A 21,914-nucleotide genomic window follows, 5' to 3' on the forward strand; every position below is an offset into this window, starting at 1 on the left:
TATTCAATGACACTTGTTAAAGCATGGTAAGTAAGACTTTATTCAGGACCATCAAGTTAGGTATAAGGACCTGTATGGGGAGTGAGGGGAGAGATTGGGCTCCCCTGTGAATATGGCATGGCCAAGTGAGAATTTGTAGCCAAGAAGTAGGGCAGGGGTCAGTGGTTAGAAAAGTGCTAAGAGGAAACATCAATGGGGAGGGGGATTCTGGCGAAACTGAAGACCTACCTTGCTGAAGGAAGGCCAGGAGGATGAGACAGCACGTGGGGGATGGTGGAGGATGAGGAACCCAATCAGCTATTGAAAGTGGTCAGATATTGAGTACCCTCTACCGGGAATTCTTGTTAACTGACTTAGCAGAGTTCTTTGCTAAAACTAGATTTTACAAGGACGTGTACAGATGGGCCTAGGAGAAGATTCAGAAACCTGACTAAAGTTTGGCCAAGCAAAGAAACTTTGTCAACGGATAAGATAACTTATTATATTATAACTTCATGATCTAAAATGACCAATGGGAAACATTACAGAGCTACCTAACTATAAGTATGTATGTACTTAACTGCAAGTCCGTATATATTTAACTAAGTTCCAGACTAAGGTCTGGAACTATTATTACAATGATGCTATGTTATAATTAGGTTACTGTAATGTAATAATTGACTTTATCCATAAATATCATGCCAATAACAACCAGATGTACCATAAACAAAATCAAGCCATGTATCTTTTCTCTTGTATAATAAACACACATTATTTTAAATTAAAACACTTGAAATTATTCTGTATATATTCATTCACTCATTTGCAAAAATTATGGTCCAGATCTGATGTCTGTCTTTTTTTCTGCTTTTCTCAGAGATAAAGAATGCTTAGTCCCAAGTTACAGGTGTACGATGGACAGGAATTCCAGACTTGTGAATTCTGTTTTTCCTTACTTCCCTAAAATGAAACTGAAGTCTATAATTTTGGTGGTTGACTTTGTTGACTTCCAGAAAAAAGAATAACTTGAAAGATAGATGATAGTCCTCTAGACTGTTAAATTTACCTAATTGCAAAGCTGGTTTCAAAATGGAGAAAAGTCTTCTCCCCACTGCAGTGGGATGTGTATTGTTCCTGTTTTGTGCTGTATGTGTTTGTGTTAGGGAATGCTGTTGCTCATGAACTTTCAGATTGCTGCAAGTTTTCTCTGAACAGTGACTCTCTTGTGGGTAGAAGCTGTGGGGGAAGAGAGCACACCTCCCTCCCCTGCTGAGAAGCTCTGCAGGAGGGCAGCCATTGTTCCCAGTGGGGTGCTTAGTAGAAGCCAAGACAGAAAGAACCTTTGCTGTCAGATTATCTTTTGAAAGCTGAAAAGGTGTCCGTTTTCTCATTCTCTGGCAAATTAACCAAACCATTTTCAGCATCCTGTTAATCAGGCCCAGGCCTGTTTGGCCAAGTCAACAGATTTCACATAGAGCAGATCAAAACCATTTCCGTAGAGCACTGGCAGGTGAATGGATCTAGGGTTTAGCTGGGAAGAGAGAGGTATTGTCTGTTTTTAGATTTTTTTTTTTTTTCCATTTTTGGAGATAGGGTCTCACTCTGTCACCCTGGCTGGACTGTAGTGGCGGCATCATAGGTCACTGCAGCCTGGAACCCCTGGGCTCAACCAATCCTTCCACCTCAGCCTCTTCAGTAGCTAGGACTATAGGCATGCATCGCCACATCTGGCTCATTTTCTTAATTGTGATTTTTGTAGAGATGGAGTCTTGCTATGTTGTGCAGACTGGTCTCAAACTCCTGGCCTCAATCTATCCTCCTGCCTCAGCCTCCCAAAGTGCTGGGATAACAGACGTGAGCCATTGTGCCAGTCCTGGTGCTGCTTGTTAAGGCCCAGTGAGCACTCTCTAGCCTGAACTAGTTAAGGCCCAAAGATGCCCCATCATTATTGTGCCATAGCTAGACCCTGGGGGATGTAACTGTATGGCAAAACCTATCCATTCCACGAATACCTCTTGAATGCCTACTTTGTACTAAGCGCTGTGCTCTGTGATGTGGCAGGGAAAAACCCATCTAGACCCCATGGAATTTAGAGCTGAACTTGTTCTTTCTATCATTCAATGTTTGCCCAAGTCTAGTAAGGAGAAAAGAAGAAGTTAGAGTTAGAAGATCCCAAAATTTATGTCCTTGGACTTTCTCTATTAAGTTTCTACCTTAAGTGAGAACTTGGTCATACTAATCCATCATGATCAATTTATAAAATGACTTCCTTGAGAACAGTGATGCCAGGCTGAGCTGTACATTAGAATCACCAGGGGAGCTTTTGAGAAATACCAGTGCCTGGGCCCTGCACCTGACCAGATAATCAGAATTTCTCAGGGATGGGAGGCCTAGGCATCAGTATTTTACAGCTCTCCAATGACTCGAATGAGTGGCCAGCTTTAAGCACAGTGGTTTGTTGTATGGATAAGGGAAGTTTGGGAATTCCACTCCTGTGCCATATATAATGTGAATGGTGACATACTATATATATGTTTTTAGAATATGGGTAAGGGCCATTTGAGTCATATGGTCCCTGCTGCCAGAGGGACTTCTTGAAATTCTACATGAGAGGCATTCCTGATTTTGGAGTGAAATCACTGTGGGGTTAGGGAAAGAGGATACATGGCCATATGAAGGTCCACCACATCTCACTTCAGGTCCAGAAATTTGGTGCGCAGAAAACAGACTCTAAGTTAGAATTTGGGTGATGGAATGTCAGGGAGAGGTGAGGCTGTGCAGACCGTGATGTGCCTACAGCAGATTTGGGGTTGGTCTGGGTGAAAAATTCACACATCATAAATGCTGAAGAGAGAGTTCTTTATTTGCCTGGAAGGAATGATAGGTAAGGGAGTGAGTAAATGGGGAGAGTTAGAGGCCTTGGAAACTCCAGCAAAAATAGACAGGGTGCCAAAGTTTATCCCTGAACAGAAGAAAATGGATGGTACCACATGCTTAAGTGCTATCTCTTAGCAATAGAGGGAGAGTGTGGCTCTTGTTAAATAAAGGAGGGCTTCACTAAAGCACCTGCTGTGAGTGGGATTAGCCAGCGTGGTGTCTCTTTCCTTTCCTGAAACCACTTTACTGAAGTGCTCTTAATTCGGGAAGGAGGTGCCGTGCTTCCTCTGCGGCTGTGGCCCTTCACCGGGAAACATGAAACGAAAGGGAAGTCAGAAAAGGTGAGACTTGAAAAGTACAGTTAGGAGTGGAGAGTCTCTAAATTGTGGTTCTCCCAGCCAATTAAAGAGCAGGGTAGGCTGGGCTGCGAAGCATCACAGAGCAGCCTCTTGTCTCTGAGAGAGGCTGGGAAAGGAGACAGGGCCCTGTGGGTTGAAACAGAAAAGCTGGAAGACAAAGAGGGACGCTTCTGTCTGTGGGAAGACAGGGAAATAGGGTTGGTTGTAGAGGGCTCTAAGGGTAAATGAGTTACAGAACTGCTTCCCTCAGTTTCTCTAATTCAACAAAATAAAATGGGAGGCAGGTAAAGCACGGTTAGCTGTATTTGCTGTTAAATTGAGGGGGAGCTACTATCCTACCCAGGGTAGAATTCTGTGTAGTCATTTACGTTCCAGGCACAACAGCATGGATCCTATTGGCTTAATTTTGATTCTGCAATCGTGGACTCACATTGGTCTAGAATAATTTGTTCCAGCCCTTAATTACTTGAGAGTGATTTGTAAAATAATTTTTAAATTATTTAGAGATATTAATTGAGGATCTTCAGTGTGCCAGGGCCTGTTGTTGACACTGCTGCTATTGAAAAAATTAAAATGGAAAAAGCATCTCTTCCCTGTAAAGCCCGTGCTCTTGTAGGAATGATGAGATTCTCTTGTTATTTAATTTGTTTTACTGCTCAGGAGATAAGAAGGATCAGGTTACGTATGTGGCAGATAGGAGAAGTAAACCATTTGGGTGTCTTTTAAAAAAGAAAAGAAATACATATTTTACCAATAACCAGGTATTTCAGCCATGCACGCACTTTGAATAATTTTCTTTTTCTGCTCATGAATTTGTCCTGATTCATCCACAGTTGGGGAAGGTGAAATAAAGTGAAGTTAACTGGCCTAAGATGATCAAATTCATGTCCTTGGTTTCATTAGCACTGTGTTCTCATCAAGTGATCAATTATCTGTGGACTTGAGATTGACACTGACAGCCAAAGGGAAACCTGTCATGGATGTATTTACTTTAATTATTTAAGATAAGGAACTTTAACGATATAGTAGTTCTGTCTTATCCACGGGGAATATATTCCAAAACCCTCAGTGAATGCCGGAAACCATCGGTAGGATTGAACCCTATATATACTATGTTTTTTTCTCATATATGTGTATATATATGTGCATTTATATATGTAATGTTTAAACTATGTACGTATGTACATATATATACACCTATGACAAACTTTAACTTATAAATTAGGCACAGTAAAAGATTAACAACAACAATAATAAAATAGAACAATTATAACTATATACTGTAGTAAAAATTGTGTGAATGTAGTCTTTCTCGCTCAAAATATCTTCTTGTACTGTATCTACCCTTCGTGGGTTGATGTGAGGTGATATGAAGCCTGCATAATGAGATGAAGTGAAGTGAATGCTGTAGGCATTGTGATATAGTGTTTGGCTGCTACTGACCATCTGATGGTATAGCAGGAGGACCATGTGCTTTGGGTGATCCTGGATCATTGAGCTATGATGATGTCAATGATTGGATGCTGGGAGAAGATGATGTTGATGATTAATGGTTAGGTAATATCTACAGCGTGGAGATGCTAGATGAAGGGATGATTCATATCCCAGGTGGTATGGATTTGGACGACCTGAGATTTTACCACATTACTCCAAAGGGCACACAATTTAAAACTTGTGAATTGTTTATTTCTGGAATTATCCATTTAATATTTTTGGAACAAGGTTGACCACAGGTAATGGAAACCATAGAAAGGGAAACCTTGGATGGGGATGGGAGAACAGCTATAATTCATAGAGTACATTATTTACAATTATCTCAGAAGGGATTTTAACCCATATGATACTGTATTATATTTGATATGTTACTCTATGTATACACATATATAAAGAACAAAATACTTAAACAAATAGAAATATATTCATTTCAATATGTGCAACTGGACTTCCTTAAGTCAGATCTCTTTCTCTTTCTCAGATTCAGATGTGCAACAAAGCTAACCATGTCACCTAGAAAAACTTTTTTCTTTTAACAACAAAATATTCTTTGACTGCAGGACCCATTCCTTTCCCTACCCACTTCTCCGTGCAAAGGTATTGTATGAGGACCTGGTATATGCAGTATGATGTAGATAATAGTGATGTTGTCAGATGGAAGCAGCAGTGAGTAGGGAGAATCTGGAGCCTCACCTACTGACTACCCAAGTGAGGAACTAACCTCCGAGGCACTTTCAGGAGTAGAAGATGGGGTGAGGGTGTTATCATTTTCAGAGAGACACAGAAGTGCAGTGAGAACTGAATACATGCATCCCAGCTGGAAGCACCTAGGTACCAGTCCACACTGGCACCAAAATATCACTGATATAACTCAGGAAATGGGTGTAGTTAACTGGTCTCCATCCACAGCTCCTCTTATAACCCTTGTATGGGGTCTCCTGCTAGAGCACACTAGATAACTGTTAAGTGCATATTTTTAAAAAAGTGCTTGTAGAATATCAGTTTGAAGTTATACAAAATTTTTAGTTGCCCTTGAGCACCCTATGTCTTGGTCTGGTCCTGTAGACAGCACGGGCTTGATTTCCAGCACTGCCACTTTCTTAATTGTGTGCTTTTGGGAAAGCAGTTAATGGTCCACAGTCTTGATTTCCTGGTGTGGAGATAATAATGTCTGCTTCACAGGGATTTTGTGACAATTAAACCAAAACATAGTGAGCAAATGATGACTAACAGAACCAAGCTGGCAATGCAACCAGGGCAAACAGTGCAAAATGTATGCTTCAGGAGGGTCTGGGAATAGATGTCCTTGCTTAGGCACAAAGGAACTCTCAGACCCAATAGCCCCATTCTCCATCCACTTCTGCTGGCTGCCAGTGGGGTCAGTGGAGTAGATCTGTGTCAGGAACAAATCTGCCAACAAGGCAGAGCTTCGTAAGGGTGGAGGAAGCTTAAACATTTGTACACTTAAAAGCAATCATTATGAAAATGTTTTGTTTCACTTAAATTTTGATGTCTGGGATGAAATCCTTGGTCATGCATTTTAATTCGAGTGCTGTTTGATTTAGTGTGATCACCAAACTGCGTGCAATTTAACCCTCACAAACATCTTTCAACTTGGGACTTTTATCTCCTTTTACTTTTATCTTCATTTCTATAAATGAGGATAGCTGAGGATTATAAGCCTGGAGACAAAATGGAAGACTGATGATGTATGTGGTTTATACACAACTTATGTGTATAAACATGCAGACTTGGGCTTTGGTTCTACAGAGTTAAAGGCAAAGGTTAGTATATTTTAAACATTGGATGGATGGATTAGTTTTGAGACAGTCATAGAGCTTTTCGGGGTATTCATTAGGATTTGTATTTTAAAATGTTGAGTCTGTAGATTGTATAAACGTTTGAAGTCATGAGAAGTAGCCCACATATTGGAGAAGGAATGAACCTTGGCTGTCACCTAGTCCAACACTTTCATTTTGTAGTTGAGGAAATTGTGGCCTGGAGAGGTTAAATGAAAGATGTGAGGTCTTGCAATTAGTGTCAGAGCTGGGACTAGAACCTACCACCTCATTCTGACAGCAGTGCTCCTTCGTCTATGGGGGATTGGCCACCTGGGAAGCAGAGCTCCTTTCTTGTGAGATAGTACATTAGCCACTCTCCCATTTCAAGGCAGTAGTAACAGCTCATCACAAATTGCCGCAATGTTTTTAATACTGCTCTAGATTTTCTTGGATATTGAATAGGTTTCTGGCCATGCTCCCAACCCCTATCCATTGGTGCTTGTTCATGCAATGCAAAAAAATTTTAATAGGACTCCAGGAAAGTCTTGACATAGTTTACCTCCTGCCTTCTTAATCCCTCTCTGCCTTCACTTTCCAAGTGTCCTAGGTGTTTCAAAGGCCAGCAGGACAAGCCAACCCCCGAAGACCTAGTCACCTGACTGCTTGTTGCTGTGGTTCCCTAGAAGCCAGAAAGCTTCAGGGTTAGGTTTGTGGATTGACAGTGCACTGTTCTAATTACTAAATATTTGTTTGACATTATTGACTTTTTTATGGCAGTTAAAAAATAATCTCAGTATTATCAGGATACCTTAGTGTAATGCAATGAAAGTTGAGATTGATAAACATTGTGGCCTTTCATCTATATGACATTAGGATTGACTTCATATTACTTGTCTTTAGGCAATAGAACAATCAGTTTAAATAAGAACATATATTCAAGTCTTAACATGCTTTTAAATATATTAAATAGCTTCCGAAAACATTTACTTAAAAATATGTCAATAATTAGCTTTGTATAAATAAAGCTGCTTTGGAAGTTTCTTTCTCTTATGATATTTAAACAAAATAGAATAATTAGTGTTCTATTTTAGGGAGTGATTTCTCTTTTTTTCCATTAGAATATTTTTTCCTCTGGAATCGGAAACAATTGGGTTATGGAGTAATGTGTTGCCATGGGAGAATCTTATTTAAATCTCTGTGTTCTTTGGAAGCCCTCAGTTCCTTGCCATGGAAGAATCTTTTTAAAATCTCTGTGCTCTTTGGAAGCCCTCTGTTCCTTTACATCTTGAATCTTCTGGCTCTCTACTTCTTTTATTTTTATTTTTGGCTACGAAGCATTTGCCAGCTCTTTGTGTTGTTGCTGAATTCCTGGCTCCCCGGTTGACCTCTGAGTTCTCAAGCTGCTAAAGATATTTAGCATAAACTTAGAGCGATCACTTAGAGAAAAGTCTTTTATTTCTCCCTGCCAGGAAGGTAGAAAACAGTTCAAAACAACAGGACATCTTCCTGGCTTTAGTGACATTTGAAAAAAGTTTTAAATTTACTTTTATTTGATGTTTATGGAGTGTATATTTTATGTCAGGACCTATGTTAGTTCCTTTTTAAAGAAATGGTGAGAAAACAGGTAGATTATCTGTTTTTTAAACCTGAATCCTGCCTCCTCTTGCCACCTCCCCAGAAAAATTGTCTATCAGATAGGTAGTCCTTCAAGTTCAGAGAAATGTATGTTAATTTTTTAGGTCTAGCAATAACCTTTCAATTGCTCTGAAATCTCCAACTTTTTCATCTTTACTTTTCCATAATTCTTTTATACCTTAAAAAATTCTTCCTTGACTCTAAATTTTCCTCTCTATTACTACCACACCCTATTCCTTTATAGTCAAGTTTCTGGGAAGAGTAGTTTATATTCAGCATTTTAATATTTCTCTTTTTTCAATCATGCTTTTCTCAAGTCTATATTTATTTCTGTCCAACCAATGAAATTATTCTAACATACTCTGTTATTTATTTTTGCATTACAAACCATACCAAAACTTAAGGGCCTAAAGCAGAAACAATCATCTGTTATCTCTCTTAATTCTGTGAGTGACTGGGCTCTGCTGGGTGGTTCTTCTGCAGGTGCCATTGGCTGGCTTGCTGTCATCTGTAGGGGAAACTTAGGTTGGAACATCCAAGACAGCTTACTTAGATGGCTGAAAGTTGGTGCTGGAGTCAGCTAGAAGGTCAGAAGGTGCCATTGACCAGAACGTTTTGTTCTCCTCCGTGTGGTCTCCCTACATGACTGAGTTCTGAGGCAACGTTCTAAGTGCAAAGGTAGAAGGTGAAGATCTCTTAAGAACTAGCCTAGGAAATTCCATCTCATTTACCCTCAGATTTTTTTGGTGAAAACTGGCCAGAGGGCTAGCTAAATTCAAGCGGAGGGGGAATACATCTATTTCTTGACAGATTAGTGGCGCAGTCACACTGCAAAAGAGCTATGAGAAGCCACAGCCATCCTGTAAACACAATGCCTAAAGATATCCTAATTAACCCAACCAATCCTGTATAGCATTGTTGCTATTGGTCACTCTCCATGATTTATTGATGCTACGGTTTCTTGGTTTCCTTCCTATCTCTTTGCACATTCATCCTTAGTTTTTTTTTTTTGTTTGTTTTTTTGAGGCGGAGTCTCGCTCTGTCACCCAGGCTGGGATGCAAAGGCACAATCTCGGCTCACTGCAGCCTCTGCTTCCTGGGTTCAAGCAATTCTCCTCCCTCATCCTCCAGAGGAGCTGGGATTACAGGCATGTGCCACCTTGCCTGGCTAGTTTTTGTATTTTAATAGAGACAGGGTTTCGCCATGTTGGCCAGGCTGGTCTTGAACTCCTGAACTCAGGTGATCTGCCCACCTTGGCCTCCCAAAGTGCTGGGATTACAGGCATGAGCCACTGCCCCTGGTCTCATCCTTAGCTTTCTTGATTTGCTCTTCTTTTTCTCCTTGCTCCTGGGATACTGGTGGTCCCCAATTTTCTTCACTTTTTTGTGCTTTCATTTCCATACGTTTGTTAGAAAATCATGTCTGCACTCATGGTTTAAACTTTGATTTATTCATTCATTTGACAAATATTTATTGAATGCACATACTATCTGCTGGTTGAAAGAGCTGTTGATGTACTTTTGCAGGTTCTGTACTGCACAACTGCAACAGGTATCACATTGTTTTCACACTGATTGACATTGTAGCTTTTATATTGACCGTCTTCTCTATGTCTATGTCTACATGTGCCTGTGTCTATATCTATATATATGTCTGTATCATATCAGTGGTTCTCAACAGGGGAGGTTATTTTGTCCCATAGGCGCCATTTGGCAATGTCTGGAGACATTTTTTATTCTCACGAGTCGGTGGTGGGGGCTACTGGGACCTAGAAGTTGGAGACCAAAGGCACTGCTAAAACTTTACATCTCACAGGACTGCCCCTCACAACAACAATGGACTATCTCATAAAGTCATTGTGCTGAATTGAGAACCTGCATGTTATCTGTATCTGCAGTGCCATTTCCCCTTGAACATTTGCAGTGGCCTGTCTGCCTCGTCCACCTGTGTATTGACTCACCTCAAAATCTTACACATCCAAAAGCTGAACTTATGATTGTGTTGCTTCAACCTGTTCCTCCTGATGAACCCAGTGTCTGGGAATGCCACCATTACCCACCTGACTGCCTCCAGGCGTGCATTGCATCAGCCCACTTTCCACGCTACTGTTAGAATGATGGATTTTTCAATGCTGCACAGGCAGCTAAACACCTGTCTCTTCTGATTTGAAAATCATCAGTGATTCTCCACGGATTTCACATAACAGTTAAACTTTGTAATGTGGTTCAGAAAATATTTGTGATCTGACTTTTTTTTCATTTCCTGTTATGTTTTCCTAGTCCTTTTTAGTTCACCCATCCTGGCTGCCTTGTGGTTTTCAGAATGTGCTTTTGTGTGCCTCTCAGCCTTTGTGTATGCAGAAAGGCAACTGTCCTAGAAGTATGACCAACCCTCCTTCAATGCTAGGCTTGAGCCACCTCCTCCTGAAAGCTTTCCTGTCATCCCCACCCCCAGCCCTTATCAACTCCAGGCTAGAGTGGGAGATCCTTCTTTTTACTCCTTCTCTGAAGACCCATAAATGCCCCTGCATTTGGAGACCCATAAATCTGATGCCCCTGTGGCAACCGCCATGCCATCTGTCATATTTAAATTTTCAGCTCACATCCTGCCAGCCAGGCCATGAGCTTTTTTGAAGTTACCAGGTAGTGTTGGCCTCTTCAGTGCTGGCACATATTAGGGGTTTAACAAATGTTTGTTGATTAAAAGAAGGGATCCAGAGGGTCCACTTTTCCTCTTCCCAGTGGGAGTTACTGGTTGGCATTAAAGGTAATGTATTATTCCAAGAAGGAATTGGAAGCCAAGTGTCTACCATTGTCAAAATAATTAAATAAATTATGGTACATTCATACTGAATATTTTTGCAGCTATTACAGAGGGTGGAATAGCCTGTATTAAACTAGAAAGAAGTCGGTGATGTATTGTTAAGGGAGAAATGCATGAAAACATTTTATAGTATGATGTAAATATAGGTGTGGGCATATGTTTGAATATGATTGTATGAGCATAGAGCATAAGGAAAGACATCCTTCAAACTGCCAACATCGGTTACATTAAGCATGCTTTATTCTCATAATTAACAATTAATAGTTAAAGAGCAAGCCTGTAATCCCAGCACTTTGGGAGGCCGAGATGGGTGGATCACGAGGTCAGGAGATCGAGACCATCCTGGCTAACATGGTGAAACCCCGTCTCTACTAAAAAATACAAAAAACTAGCCGGGCGAGGTGGCGGGCGCCTGTAGTCCCAGCTACTCGGGAGGCTGAGGCAGGAGAATGGCGTGAACCCGGGAGGCAGAGCTTGCAGTGAGCCGAGATCTGGCCACTGCACTCCAGCCTGGGTGACAGAGCAAGACTCCGTCTCAAAAAAAAAAAAAAAAAAAAAAAAAAAAAAGTTAAAGAGCAAGCAATGGCATTCAGAAGTTAATTTGAAGACCAAATATATGGCTGTAGGTAAACAATAAAGATAGGACATAGTGTAGAAAAATATTACTTTAATGGCTTAGGAAAATGTTTATAAAAATGGAGATCTCTTTTTTTGGTATTCTGTTGAATGCTTATATATGCATAGAAATAAGTGTGTAAAGATTTAGAACAAAATGTTAACAGTAATAATTTCTGGATGGCAGAGGATTTTTCTCTCTTTTGGCTTCTCTGTATTATGCAATTTCAAAACAATGAGCATGCTTTATTTTCATAAGAGAAATAAATTATTTCTAAAAATAGAAGATAGTACATAAAAATTGGTACCATTAAGCTGTCTGTTATCTGGATACCTAAGACTTGAAAAACAACAATTGTATGAAATTATTACAAAATGAATCCACTTGAGAACAGCAGTTTCCATGTAACATTTTTATTCTTTTCTTTTAGCAAAGACTGAAGGAAGAGAAGGAAGCCAAGCGGGCTGTTTTGGATGGGAGGCATAACTACTTATTTGCAATTGTGGCTTCCTGTTTGGACCTGAACAAAACCGAAGTGGAGGATGCCGTTCTTGAAGGGGATCAGGTGGGATGCATTTGACTTCTCACTGACTTGATTATAGAGGGCACAGATGGTCTGTTGATGTGGTCCTGTGGCAGGATCCCATGCTGTGCCCAGAGGGAGGTGCCTGTCTTAACGTGGACAGGGCTGCATTCTGACTGTACTGGTGCCTGCAGAATGAGCTTAAGGCTCTCCAGCTTTCCATTGTTGAATAGGGGCACTTCTAATTGTCATTTGAGTTCCGTGATTCTGACGGATTGTCTGCATCTCTCTACGTCCAGTGAAGCTGGGCTCTCGTGCCATTTTGGAAGCTAAAGTCGGGGAACAGAATCTCCTCTCAAGTTGCCAATTCATCTTTTGTGCATTTCTTCTGTTCTAGGCACTGGATTTGTGCCATGATTTTCTGGCTTTTACTTTGGTTTGGCAGCTGAACCTGCTTTCTTTTGTTCCTAACCTTGGTTCCCATCTTCTGCTACAATTTTTCTTTAAAACCAGGCGTATGATTTGCTTTGTGTTTGACCTTGGTTGGGGAAGGCCAAAATATGGGAAGATATAATTTCCTGGGCAGTGAAAAAAGCATATAAACAGCCGTATGATGATTCCTAAAGATTTTTTGAAGAAACTAATTTGACATTAGGAAAAAAAAAGAAATAAGGCAAGCCCTTTTTGTTGACAGGGTGCCACACTGTTGGGAATTCTTTTCAGTGGTAGACTTGTAAATGTTAACAACTGACTTTGGGCAAGGATGGAGGAAGTAGGTAGGGAGGTACTGGTTTGAGCATCTGCTAATTTCTGTGGTGTAAATACTCCCACAATGGCTGGTTCCAAACTACTATCATCATGTTATGAAATGCTGAGGTGGAAAGAGTTGTGATCCATTGGATATCCTGGGCCAGTACGAGCCATCTGTGGCACACCACTGGCTTCATTCCTTCTTGCTGGGCTGCTGTGGTGGGGTTAGTAGGAGTTGGGGAACAATTAAGAATGGATAATGCGAAAATGGGTAAACTACAGGATAGATCAAGCAGGAGCTGAGGAAATGTGCTTCTCCTCTTTCTCCTCATAGCTGACACTTATTGAATGTTTACCATGTGTCCGTTCCTGTTCTCAATCCCTTTCATCTATGACTTCATTTCCATCTTCATAGTACCAGAAGGTAGATAATATTATTCCCAGAATATGGAGGCATAAAAGCAGAGAGGGCCACTTGGGAAGATTGTTCCAGAGGTGAAATGCTTAACTCCACCCTGCTTCCCAATTTAGACATCTTGGATTTGGGAATATGCAAGGGGAAGAAGCAGGCAAAAGTTCAGCTCTGTAGGGATCCCAGGATAAACTGCTATGTCAAGCTCACAACCCAGGAATCTCAGAACCTGGAGGTTTAAAGAAAGCATCTGGCTCAGGCTGTCAAGCACAGATGAGAGGGATAGGAGCTTCAATACTGGCTGTGATGGAAGCATGCCCTTCACCACATTCTTGGCCTGGAATTGAATCTTGGAGAGTCCTTCCTCCTCTTCCCTGTGGCATCTTCAATCATGGTGGAAATTGAAGGGGACTTATTTTTCACACTTAATTGTTCAGGCTAGATTTTATCCTTTAAAAACATTATTTTAAGACGTAGTAAATGCACATAACAAAATTCACCATCTTATCCATTTTAACTGTACAGTTCATTAGTGTTAAATACATTCACATTACTGTGCAACAGATCAGAACGCCTTTTATCACAAAAACAAACCCTGTACCCATTAAACTACTACTCCACATCCCTCCTTCTCTCCAGCCCCTGGCAATCCCCTTATTCTACTTTTTGTCTCTAGGAATTGGACTATTCCATAGATACCTCGTGCAAGTGGAGGCATGCAGTATTGGTCTTTTTTGTGATTATCTTATTTCACTTAGTGTAAGATTTGCAAGGTTCATCCATGTTGTAATGTGTGCCAGGATTTCCCTCCTTGTTAAGGCTGGATTATATTCCCTTGTATATGTATACCATATTTTGTTTATCCCTTTATCTGTCACTTTCACCTTTTGTGGAAGCTATTGTGAATAATGCTACTATGAACATGGGTATACAAATATCTCTTTGAGACCCCGCTTTCAATTCTTTGGGATATATACCCAGAAGTAGAGTTCCTGGATCATGTGACAATTCTATTTTTAGTTTTTCTAAGGTGCCTTCATACTGTTTTCCACAATGGCTGCACCATTTACATTCCTACCAATAGTGCTCAAGCGTTCCAGTTTCTCCATGTCCTCACCAGCACTTGCTATTTTCTGTTTTTTGATGGTAACCATCCTAATGCCTAATGGGTGTGTAGATTTTATCTTTTCATTTTCATATGAGTTCCAAACTGTGCTACTGACTAGACAGACTGGATTAAGAAAATGTGGCACATATACACCATGGAATACTATGCAGTCATAAAAAAGGACGAGTTTGTGTCCTTTGTAGGGACATGGATGCAGCTGGAAACCATCATTCTCAGCAAACTATTGCAAGAACAGAAAACCAAACACCTCATGTTCTCACTCATAGGTGGGAACTGAACAATGAGATCACTTGGACTCGGGAAGGGGAACATCACATACCGGGGCCTATCATGGGGAGGGGGAGGGGGAAGGGATTGCATTGGGAGTTATACCTGATTTAAATGACGAGTTGATGGGTGCTGACGAGTTGATGGGTGTAGCACACTAACATGGCACAGGTATACATATGTAACAAACCTGCATGTTATGCACATGTACCCTAGAACTTAAAGTATAAAAAAAAAAAAAAAGTGATCCTTAAACAAAAGACCCACCCCATGAATGGCATCCTATCTTGTGACAACTTGTTAGTGGAAAATAAAATTTATTCATCTCTTTTCTAGAAAAAAAAAAAAGAAATATTTCTATTGGTAGCAGACCCTTTGTTAGGCTTGTAGATTTAAGTGAGCCTTAGGGATGGGACTGTTAGTCCCAGTTTAGTGCCAGGTTGCTACTGGAAGGTGTGTTCATAGTCAGATATGTTCTCATGGCAGTTTTGGTGATTATTGCAATTTAATATTCATTATCTCTAAGGTGTTAAACTAAGTTTTGAAAGGTTTGTTCTTCCTTATCTGCAGTTGACTGAAGCACTCTTCTCTATTTAAACCTCCCTTCCACAGCTCAACACTTTAGGAAATTTGCAAATATGGATGGACAATGCTTTTCAAATGTGCATAAGTAGCAAATAGTTCTAAGATTCATGAAATTACTTTTTTGAACAGAGTCTTTACCATGGTGAGACATTTATTCTTTTAATATAAATGTTCCCTTTTTTATAGGATACATTAGATGCTGTCCTGTTTGAATATGAAAGATAAGAGTACATTTTCCTTTTTTATATTATTAATTCTGATTTAAGTGCAGTTTCTGATTTGGATTGAAAGTCATTATCTTGCCTTTTTCTTTTTCCCAGATTGAAAGAATTGATCAACTTTTTGCTGTTGGAGGTCTCCGACACCTCATGTTTTACTATCAAGATGTGGAGGAAGCAGAAACAGGTATCTGAATTTGATGTGACATGACTCAGAAATGTGTCATTAGATTTATCTGAGAGTAGCTTGAAGAAGAAAACCACTGTGAGAATGGACCAATGGACCTGTTTCACCTTGCGGGCGTGAGGGAGGTGTGTGTGTGGGTCCATGTGGGAAACCATTAGTATGTTGGGTGTGGCCCTGTGGAAAAAGTTCTGTTTCACCTCAAGGATGGAGGACAGATTACAGTTGGTATTTAGCCTAGTTGTTCTAACTTTATTGGAGATGTTTTGTTTTCCTTCTCAGGCTGTACTTGCAATAAAGATAATAAAGTAGATTACATTTGACTTCCTTTTCTTATATTCTAGTTCATTCTGTGTTTTATGGTCTGGAAATTATAATGAGCACCTGTTTTGCAGGTATATAGGCATTCTTTTTTTTTATTTTTTTTGAGACCGAGTCTCGATCTGTTGCCTAGGCTGGAGTGCAGTGGTGTGATCTCGGCTCACTAAAAACTCTACCTATCAGGTTCACCCCATTCTCCTGCCTCAGCCTCCCAAGTAGCTGGGACTACAGGCTACTCGGGATGTTTTGTATTTTTTTTGTATTTTTTAGTAGAGATGGAGTTTCACCATGTTAGCCAGGATGGTCTCGATCTCCTGACCTCGTGATCCACCTGCCTTGGCCTCCCAAAGTGCTGGGATTATAGGCATTATTTCTTTTTAGCATAGGAATTGTTGCCAGTATGTGTAACACCCCTGTTTAGTTAGATATCACATTTTGTTTATTTTCTACTGACTGCTTTAAGTAAGTAATATTGGATGACAGTTTTCATTGTTCTCATTTATGAAAAATTTGCAAATCTTTTTTTCTTTGTTGTTGTTATTTTGTTGTTTGTTTGTTTTGAGACAGAGTCTCACTCTGTCACCAGGCTGGAGTACAGTGGTGCGATCTTGGCTCCCTGCAACCTCCACCTCCCGGGGTTCAAGCAGTTCTCCTGCCTCAGCCTCCCAAAGTACAGTCCCAGCCTGCAGCTGGGACTACAGGTGTGCACCACCACGCCCACCTAATTTTTGTATTTTTAGTAGAGATGGGGTTTCAGCATGTTGGCTAGGATGGTCTCAATCTCTTGACCTCGTGATCTGCCCTCCTCAGCCTCCTAAAGTGCTGGGATCATAGGTGCAAGTCACTGTGCCTGGCCCAGATTTGCAAATCTTTCTATGGATTCAACTGGCATAGTGTAATCTATTTTTAAGTGGATTAATGTAATTTTAAATGCCTACCTAGAAACATAAGTCAATATCTGATTAAATGTATTATTTGATATATTAAACTATTATATACATACTTTTTATGACCCATTTGATAAAAGGGAAAATAGTTATCGCTCTTGGCATATAGTAAGACTATACTTCTTTGTTTAAAAACTGAAGAAATTATGCATGCAAATTCGAACTGGCATTTTCTCAAAGCTGTCAGTTTGATATTTTAGAAAGCTTAGAAAACTTACTACATTTTGAGTGAAAAAGCAAGAGATAGAAGTTTTGGTTTCTACACCAGATTGCGAAACATAAGCTCAAATGAAAGATCAAGTTTATCCATGAACGGAGCACTGGATGAAACTGACCTTCTGTGTAAATTTTGCTTGGACCAAGAAGTGTTCATAGGATGTAAACATAAAAGCAAGTTTAACCTTTAAATCTTCTCACTGGTGATAGTTCTTCTGAACTTGGATTAGAATGCAGGCAATCTCATGACTTTCCTGGACATTCTTAGATTACAAAAATGTCTATAGTCATTTCAAATTACAAACACAATGTCAACTCAAAAAGAAAAACTGTCCAGTTGATGGAAAGTGAAATATTCTTCCCTCCTCACCCTTGAGTCCCCTATTTCTCTGAAGGTTGAAGTTCTCAGTAGGAGAAGAGGGAGGACCATGTGCTCTTCTCCATACCTTCATCTTCTACCCCTTGTCCACATCAGCTTAACTAAAGGGCCTGACTGTGTGAGGCCAGAGGCAGGGCAGAGGTAAGAGGGAAGGGGGTCAGGAAAGTTTTTACTGGACTGGCACTGTCGTGAGCTGCTAATCTTGCACTCTTACCTTGCTCTTGTGGGCACAGTGGTGGGTTCTCCTGAGGTGACAGGCTGTCCTGATGATGATAGCCTCTGAAATTTGGTAGTGTAAGTCTCGCTCACTCTGTCCCATCCTCCCTCAGGTGCTCCTTTTGAGTAAGATTTAAGGTGGCTTCAGTCTGGATCTTTTCAGCAGTGCCCCCACCTGGGTTCCTAGGTCCCTGCCCTCCATGGTCGTGCTGTTAGCTCCCAGTACAGTCCAGTTTCTCTCTATATGCCTTATTGAGCACTGTGCTTAGATTTCTTGGTCAGGTGTCATATCACAGTCATTTTGTTCCTAAACTCCAGGAGACATAAATCAAGCTCTTTAGGTGGTTGGGTTGAACACCTTGTTTCTTGACTGGAGTGACTGACTCCGGATTGTTACACTGAAAGTCCTGCATCCCAGGAAACCCCCCTGTCCTGGGCAAGCTGGGACAGTTGCAATCTCATTCTTGACCTGAGGTAAAAGTAGGAACACTTTATAACCTCACCCTTTGCATAGCATGATATGGTTTGGCTTCATGTCCCCACCCAAATCTCATCTTGAATTGTAACTCCCACAATTCCCGTGTGTCATGGTAGGAAGCTTGTGGGAGGTGATTGAATTATGGGGGCAGGTCTTTCCTGTGCTGTTCTGGTGATAGTGAATATGTCTCACAAGATGTGATAGTTTGATAAGGGGAAACACATTTCGCTTGGGTCTTATCCTCTCTTTGCCTGCTGCCATTCATGTAAGACGTGACTTGCTCCTCCTTGCCTTCCACTATGATTGTGAGGCTTCCCCAGCCATGTGGAACTGTAAGTCCAATTAAACCTTTTCTTTTGTAAATTGTCCAGTCTCAGGTATGTCTCCATCAGCAGCATGAAAACGGACTAATACTTAGCATAACTGTCCTCACAAAATCCTTCCTTAGTCTACATGCTCTTGACCTTTTTGCATTCTGATGGGGGCCAGGGAGAAGATGTCTAATCAGTTCTAGGACAACCACTTTGAAATTTCTGCAGAATTTTCTTTTTCCTTTGAAACTCTGTTTTCTGATGTCTGTCATGCCTTGGTGCCTTGGTTGAAACTTGTTGCCTAACATCTTATTACTCATGAGACCCAGGTGGTATTAGCCAGGAGTGGGATGCAATTTTGAATGAGGGGAAGATTGATCTACTAGTTACCTTTAATGAGGGCTCACTTTCCAAGCTCATGTCAAGGTCTCTAGCCTAGCACCATGGGAGGATGATCCCTGAGGGAGGGTTACTCCAAGAGGTTCCAATCCCAGGATTTTAGGATTCAACTTCTGGTCCACTCCCCATCCCAAAGTCCACCATTAGCACCATCCTCCCACCCCAGTGATCCTGATTGAGCTACCAGTCCATTTGGAGATCTAAACACTTCTTAGACAGGTTAGAACATAAAGGAATAGCTCAGAGTATATTCTATGTACTGAAATTATCTACTCAATGAGCCACATGCTTGGATAATCAAAGATGACTGTTAAATACTACTAATAATAAGGCTTACAGAGGCTAATATTCTTATATGCTTTTCTAAGGGCTTTATACAGTGTGTTGATTTTCACAACAATTTCAGATGCTAAGTTCTAGAAGTTCTAGTATTATTCTTTTTTTTTTTTTTTTTGAGATGGAGTTTCACTCTTGTTGCTCAGGCTGGAGTACAATGGCATGATCTTGGCTCACCATAACCTCCAGCTCCCGGGTTCAAGTGATTCTTCTGCCTCAGTCTCCTGAGTAGCTGCGATTACAGGCATGCACCACCACACTGGCTAATTTTGTATTTTTAGTAGATACGGGGTTTCTCATGTTGATCAGGCTGGTCTCGAACTCCCGACCTTAGGTGATTCCCCCACCTTGGCCTCCCAAAGTGCTGGGATTACAAGCCTGAGCCACCACACCTGGCCATATTGTTCTCATTTTTAAGATAAGAAGATGAGAAAACGGAGGCACAGAAAGATAAAGTAACTTGCCAAGGTCACACGGCTGGGAGCGCAGCCTGAGATTGAAGTTCTGAGAGTCTGACTCTAGAGCCCACGCTGTTAATCCTACCTCTACAAGACCCTGACTCCAGCAGTATTTGAAAGATAACCTAGTATGCTGACTATAACAGAGTAGGGACAGCATGGGGAAGTGGGGTCCCGAGTTTTGTAGTCAGAGCAGGTTTTTGACCTTGGCTCTGCCACCTATTGGCTGTTTGACTTGGAACATGTCACAGCTGCCTCAGAGCTGTTTTGTTTTTGTTTTTGAGACTGACTGAGTTTCGCTCTGTTGCCCAGGCTGAAGTGCAGTGGCGTGATCTCTGCCCACTGCAACTTCCGCCTCCTGGGTTCAAGTGATTCTCCTGCCTCAGCCTCCCAAGAATCTGGGATTACTGGTGCCAACTACCACACCCAGCTGATTTTTGTATTTTTAGTAGAGACAGGGTTTCATCACATTGGACAGGCTGGTCTTGAACTCCTGACCTCAGGCGATCCGCCTGCCTCGGCCTCCCAAAGTGCTGGGATTATAGACGTGAGCCACTGCACCCAGCTGGGTTGTGAGTTTTAATAATGTACACAGCGTACCTAGCAGAGGGTCTGGAACACAGTACATGCCAGTAGATACTTTGTCCTCCTTCCCTCTTTTCACTGCCCTCAAACAACAATTTTGAAGTGAACCTGTGATCTGGAATCAAACAGACTTTTTTAGATCCCTGTAGGGCTCATGCTAGAGATTGTTCAAGAGGTGGACCCACCTAAGGCACATGGACAAGTCAACAGTGGCAATATTTTAACAAGAAAATTCATTCCAAAGGCAACCACATGGACTGTAAAAAGCATTTGTGAAACTAAAATTATTTTGCTTTTGTAGGACAACTTGGCTCTCTAGGAGGGGTAAATCTTGTTTCTGGAAAGATTAAAAAACCTAAGGTGTTCGTGACCGAGGGAAAAGATGTGGCTCTTACTGGGGTATGTGTGTTCTTCATCAGGACTGACCCTTCCAAAGCCATCACCCCTGACAACATCCACCGGGTAAGGGGCAAGAGCCATTGTTTACTCCGAATTACCAAAAAACACACAACTTGCACACAAATATTCCTCCGGTGGAGACAATCATAGTATATTCACTACAGTATCTAAAACTACTTTCAGAGAAGTATTTTTTAAAATTTTAAAGCAAGAAATTAAGAGGACATTCCCTTTAAATCTTTTGAGTAAGAGGACTTAATATTCAATTTATTAACACCAGTTGATATAACCTTCTGGGTGTGTGTATAACAGTGAAGGCTTTCTTTTTCTAAAGAATTCCCCATGCATAATTTACTTAATGGCAAATTTTATACATTGAAGTTAAGATTTCTGAAAGTGGATATATCACTTTATTTTTTTTGTGCAAAATGAAGTGCATCTGTACAAGTTTTCCCCTTCCCTCTGATGGGTATACTATCTTCTTGGAGCAAATAAACTGATAAACATCTGGTATTTTATTTATTTCATGCTTTTATTTTGATGATTACAATTTAGAATAGTGTAAAGCTTATTTCTTAACAAGGTTGTTAAACTAATTTTTTTTTTTTTCTGAGACAGGGTCTTGCTCTGTCACCTGGGTTGGAGTGCAGTGGTACCATCTTGGCTCACTGCAGCCTCTGCCTCCTGGGTTCAAGTGATTCTCCTACCTCAGCCTCCTGAGTAGCTGGGACTACAGGTGCACGCCACCAAGGCTGGATAATTTTTGTATTTTTAATAGAGATGGGGTTTCATCATATTGCCCAGGCTGGTCTTGAATGCCTGACCTCAAGTGATCCCCCCGCCTCAACCTCCTAAAGTGCTGAGATTACAGGTGTGAGCCACCACACCCGTCACAAACTAATAATTTACTGGATATTTGGTAAAGTGACAACATTTAAGAAATGACTTAGTAGCTGTGTTGCATTTGAGGATCGTTTTTACAATAGAAGATCTCCTGCTTGTTTTCCAGGAGGTGAGTTTTAACATGTTAGATGCGGCAGATGGAGGCCTGCTCAACAGCGTGAGACGTTTGCTGTCCGACATCTTCATTCCCGCTCTCAGAGCCACGAGCCATGGCTGGGGCGAGCTCGAGGGCCTTCAGGACGCAGCTAACATTCGGCAGGAGTTCTTGAGCTCCCTGGAAGGCTTTGTGAACGTCCTGTCGGGTGCACAGGAGAGTTTGAAGGAAAAGGTGAG

The 21,914-nt window shown here is 41.1% G+C and overlaps 1 protein-coding gene across 4 annotated transcripts in view; it reads left to right on the forward strand.

Annotated features, from left to right (window-relative positions):
- DNAH5 (dynein axonemal heavy chain 5) overlaps positions 1 to 21,914 on the forward strand; it is a 318,561-nt gene that overhangs the window by 68,642 nt on the left and 228,005 nt on the right. For 3 of the 4 annotated variants that reach the window (XM_037988724.2, XM_007961228.3, XM_037988725.2), the window contains exons 2-5: positions 11,996 to 12,130; positions 15,552 to 15,636; positions 20,581 to 20,741; positions 21,688 to 21,909. In XM_037988724.2, the coding sequence (XP_037844652.2) occupies positions 11,996 to 12,130; positions 15,552 to 15,636; positions 20,581 to 20,741; positions 21,688 to 21,909 (603 nt within the window). The remainder of the gene's footprint in view (positions 1 to 11,995; positions 12,131 to 15,551; positions 15,637 to 20,580; positions 20,742 to 21,687; positions 21,910 to 21,914) is intronic. The other variant, XM_073014833.1, reaches the window with a different exon arrangement.

Source organism: Chlorocebus sabaeus, chromosome 4 (genome assembly GCF_047675955.1).
Source record: "Chlorocebus sabaeus isolate Y175 chromosome 4, mChlSab1.0.hap1, whole genome shotgun sequence".
Classification (NCBI taxonomy): Eukaryota; Metazoa; Chordata; class Mammalia; order Primates; family Cercopithecidae; genus Chlorocebus; species Chlorocebus sabaeus.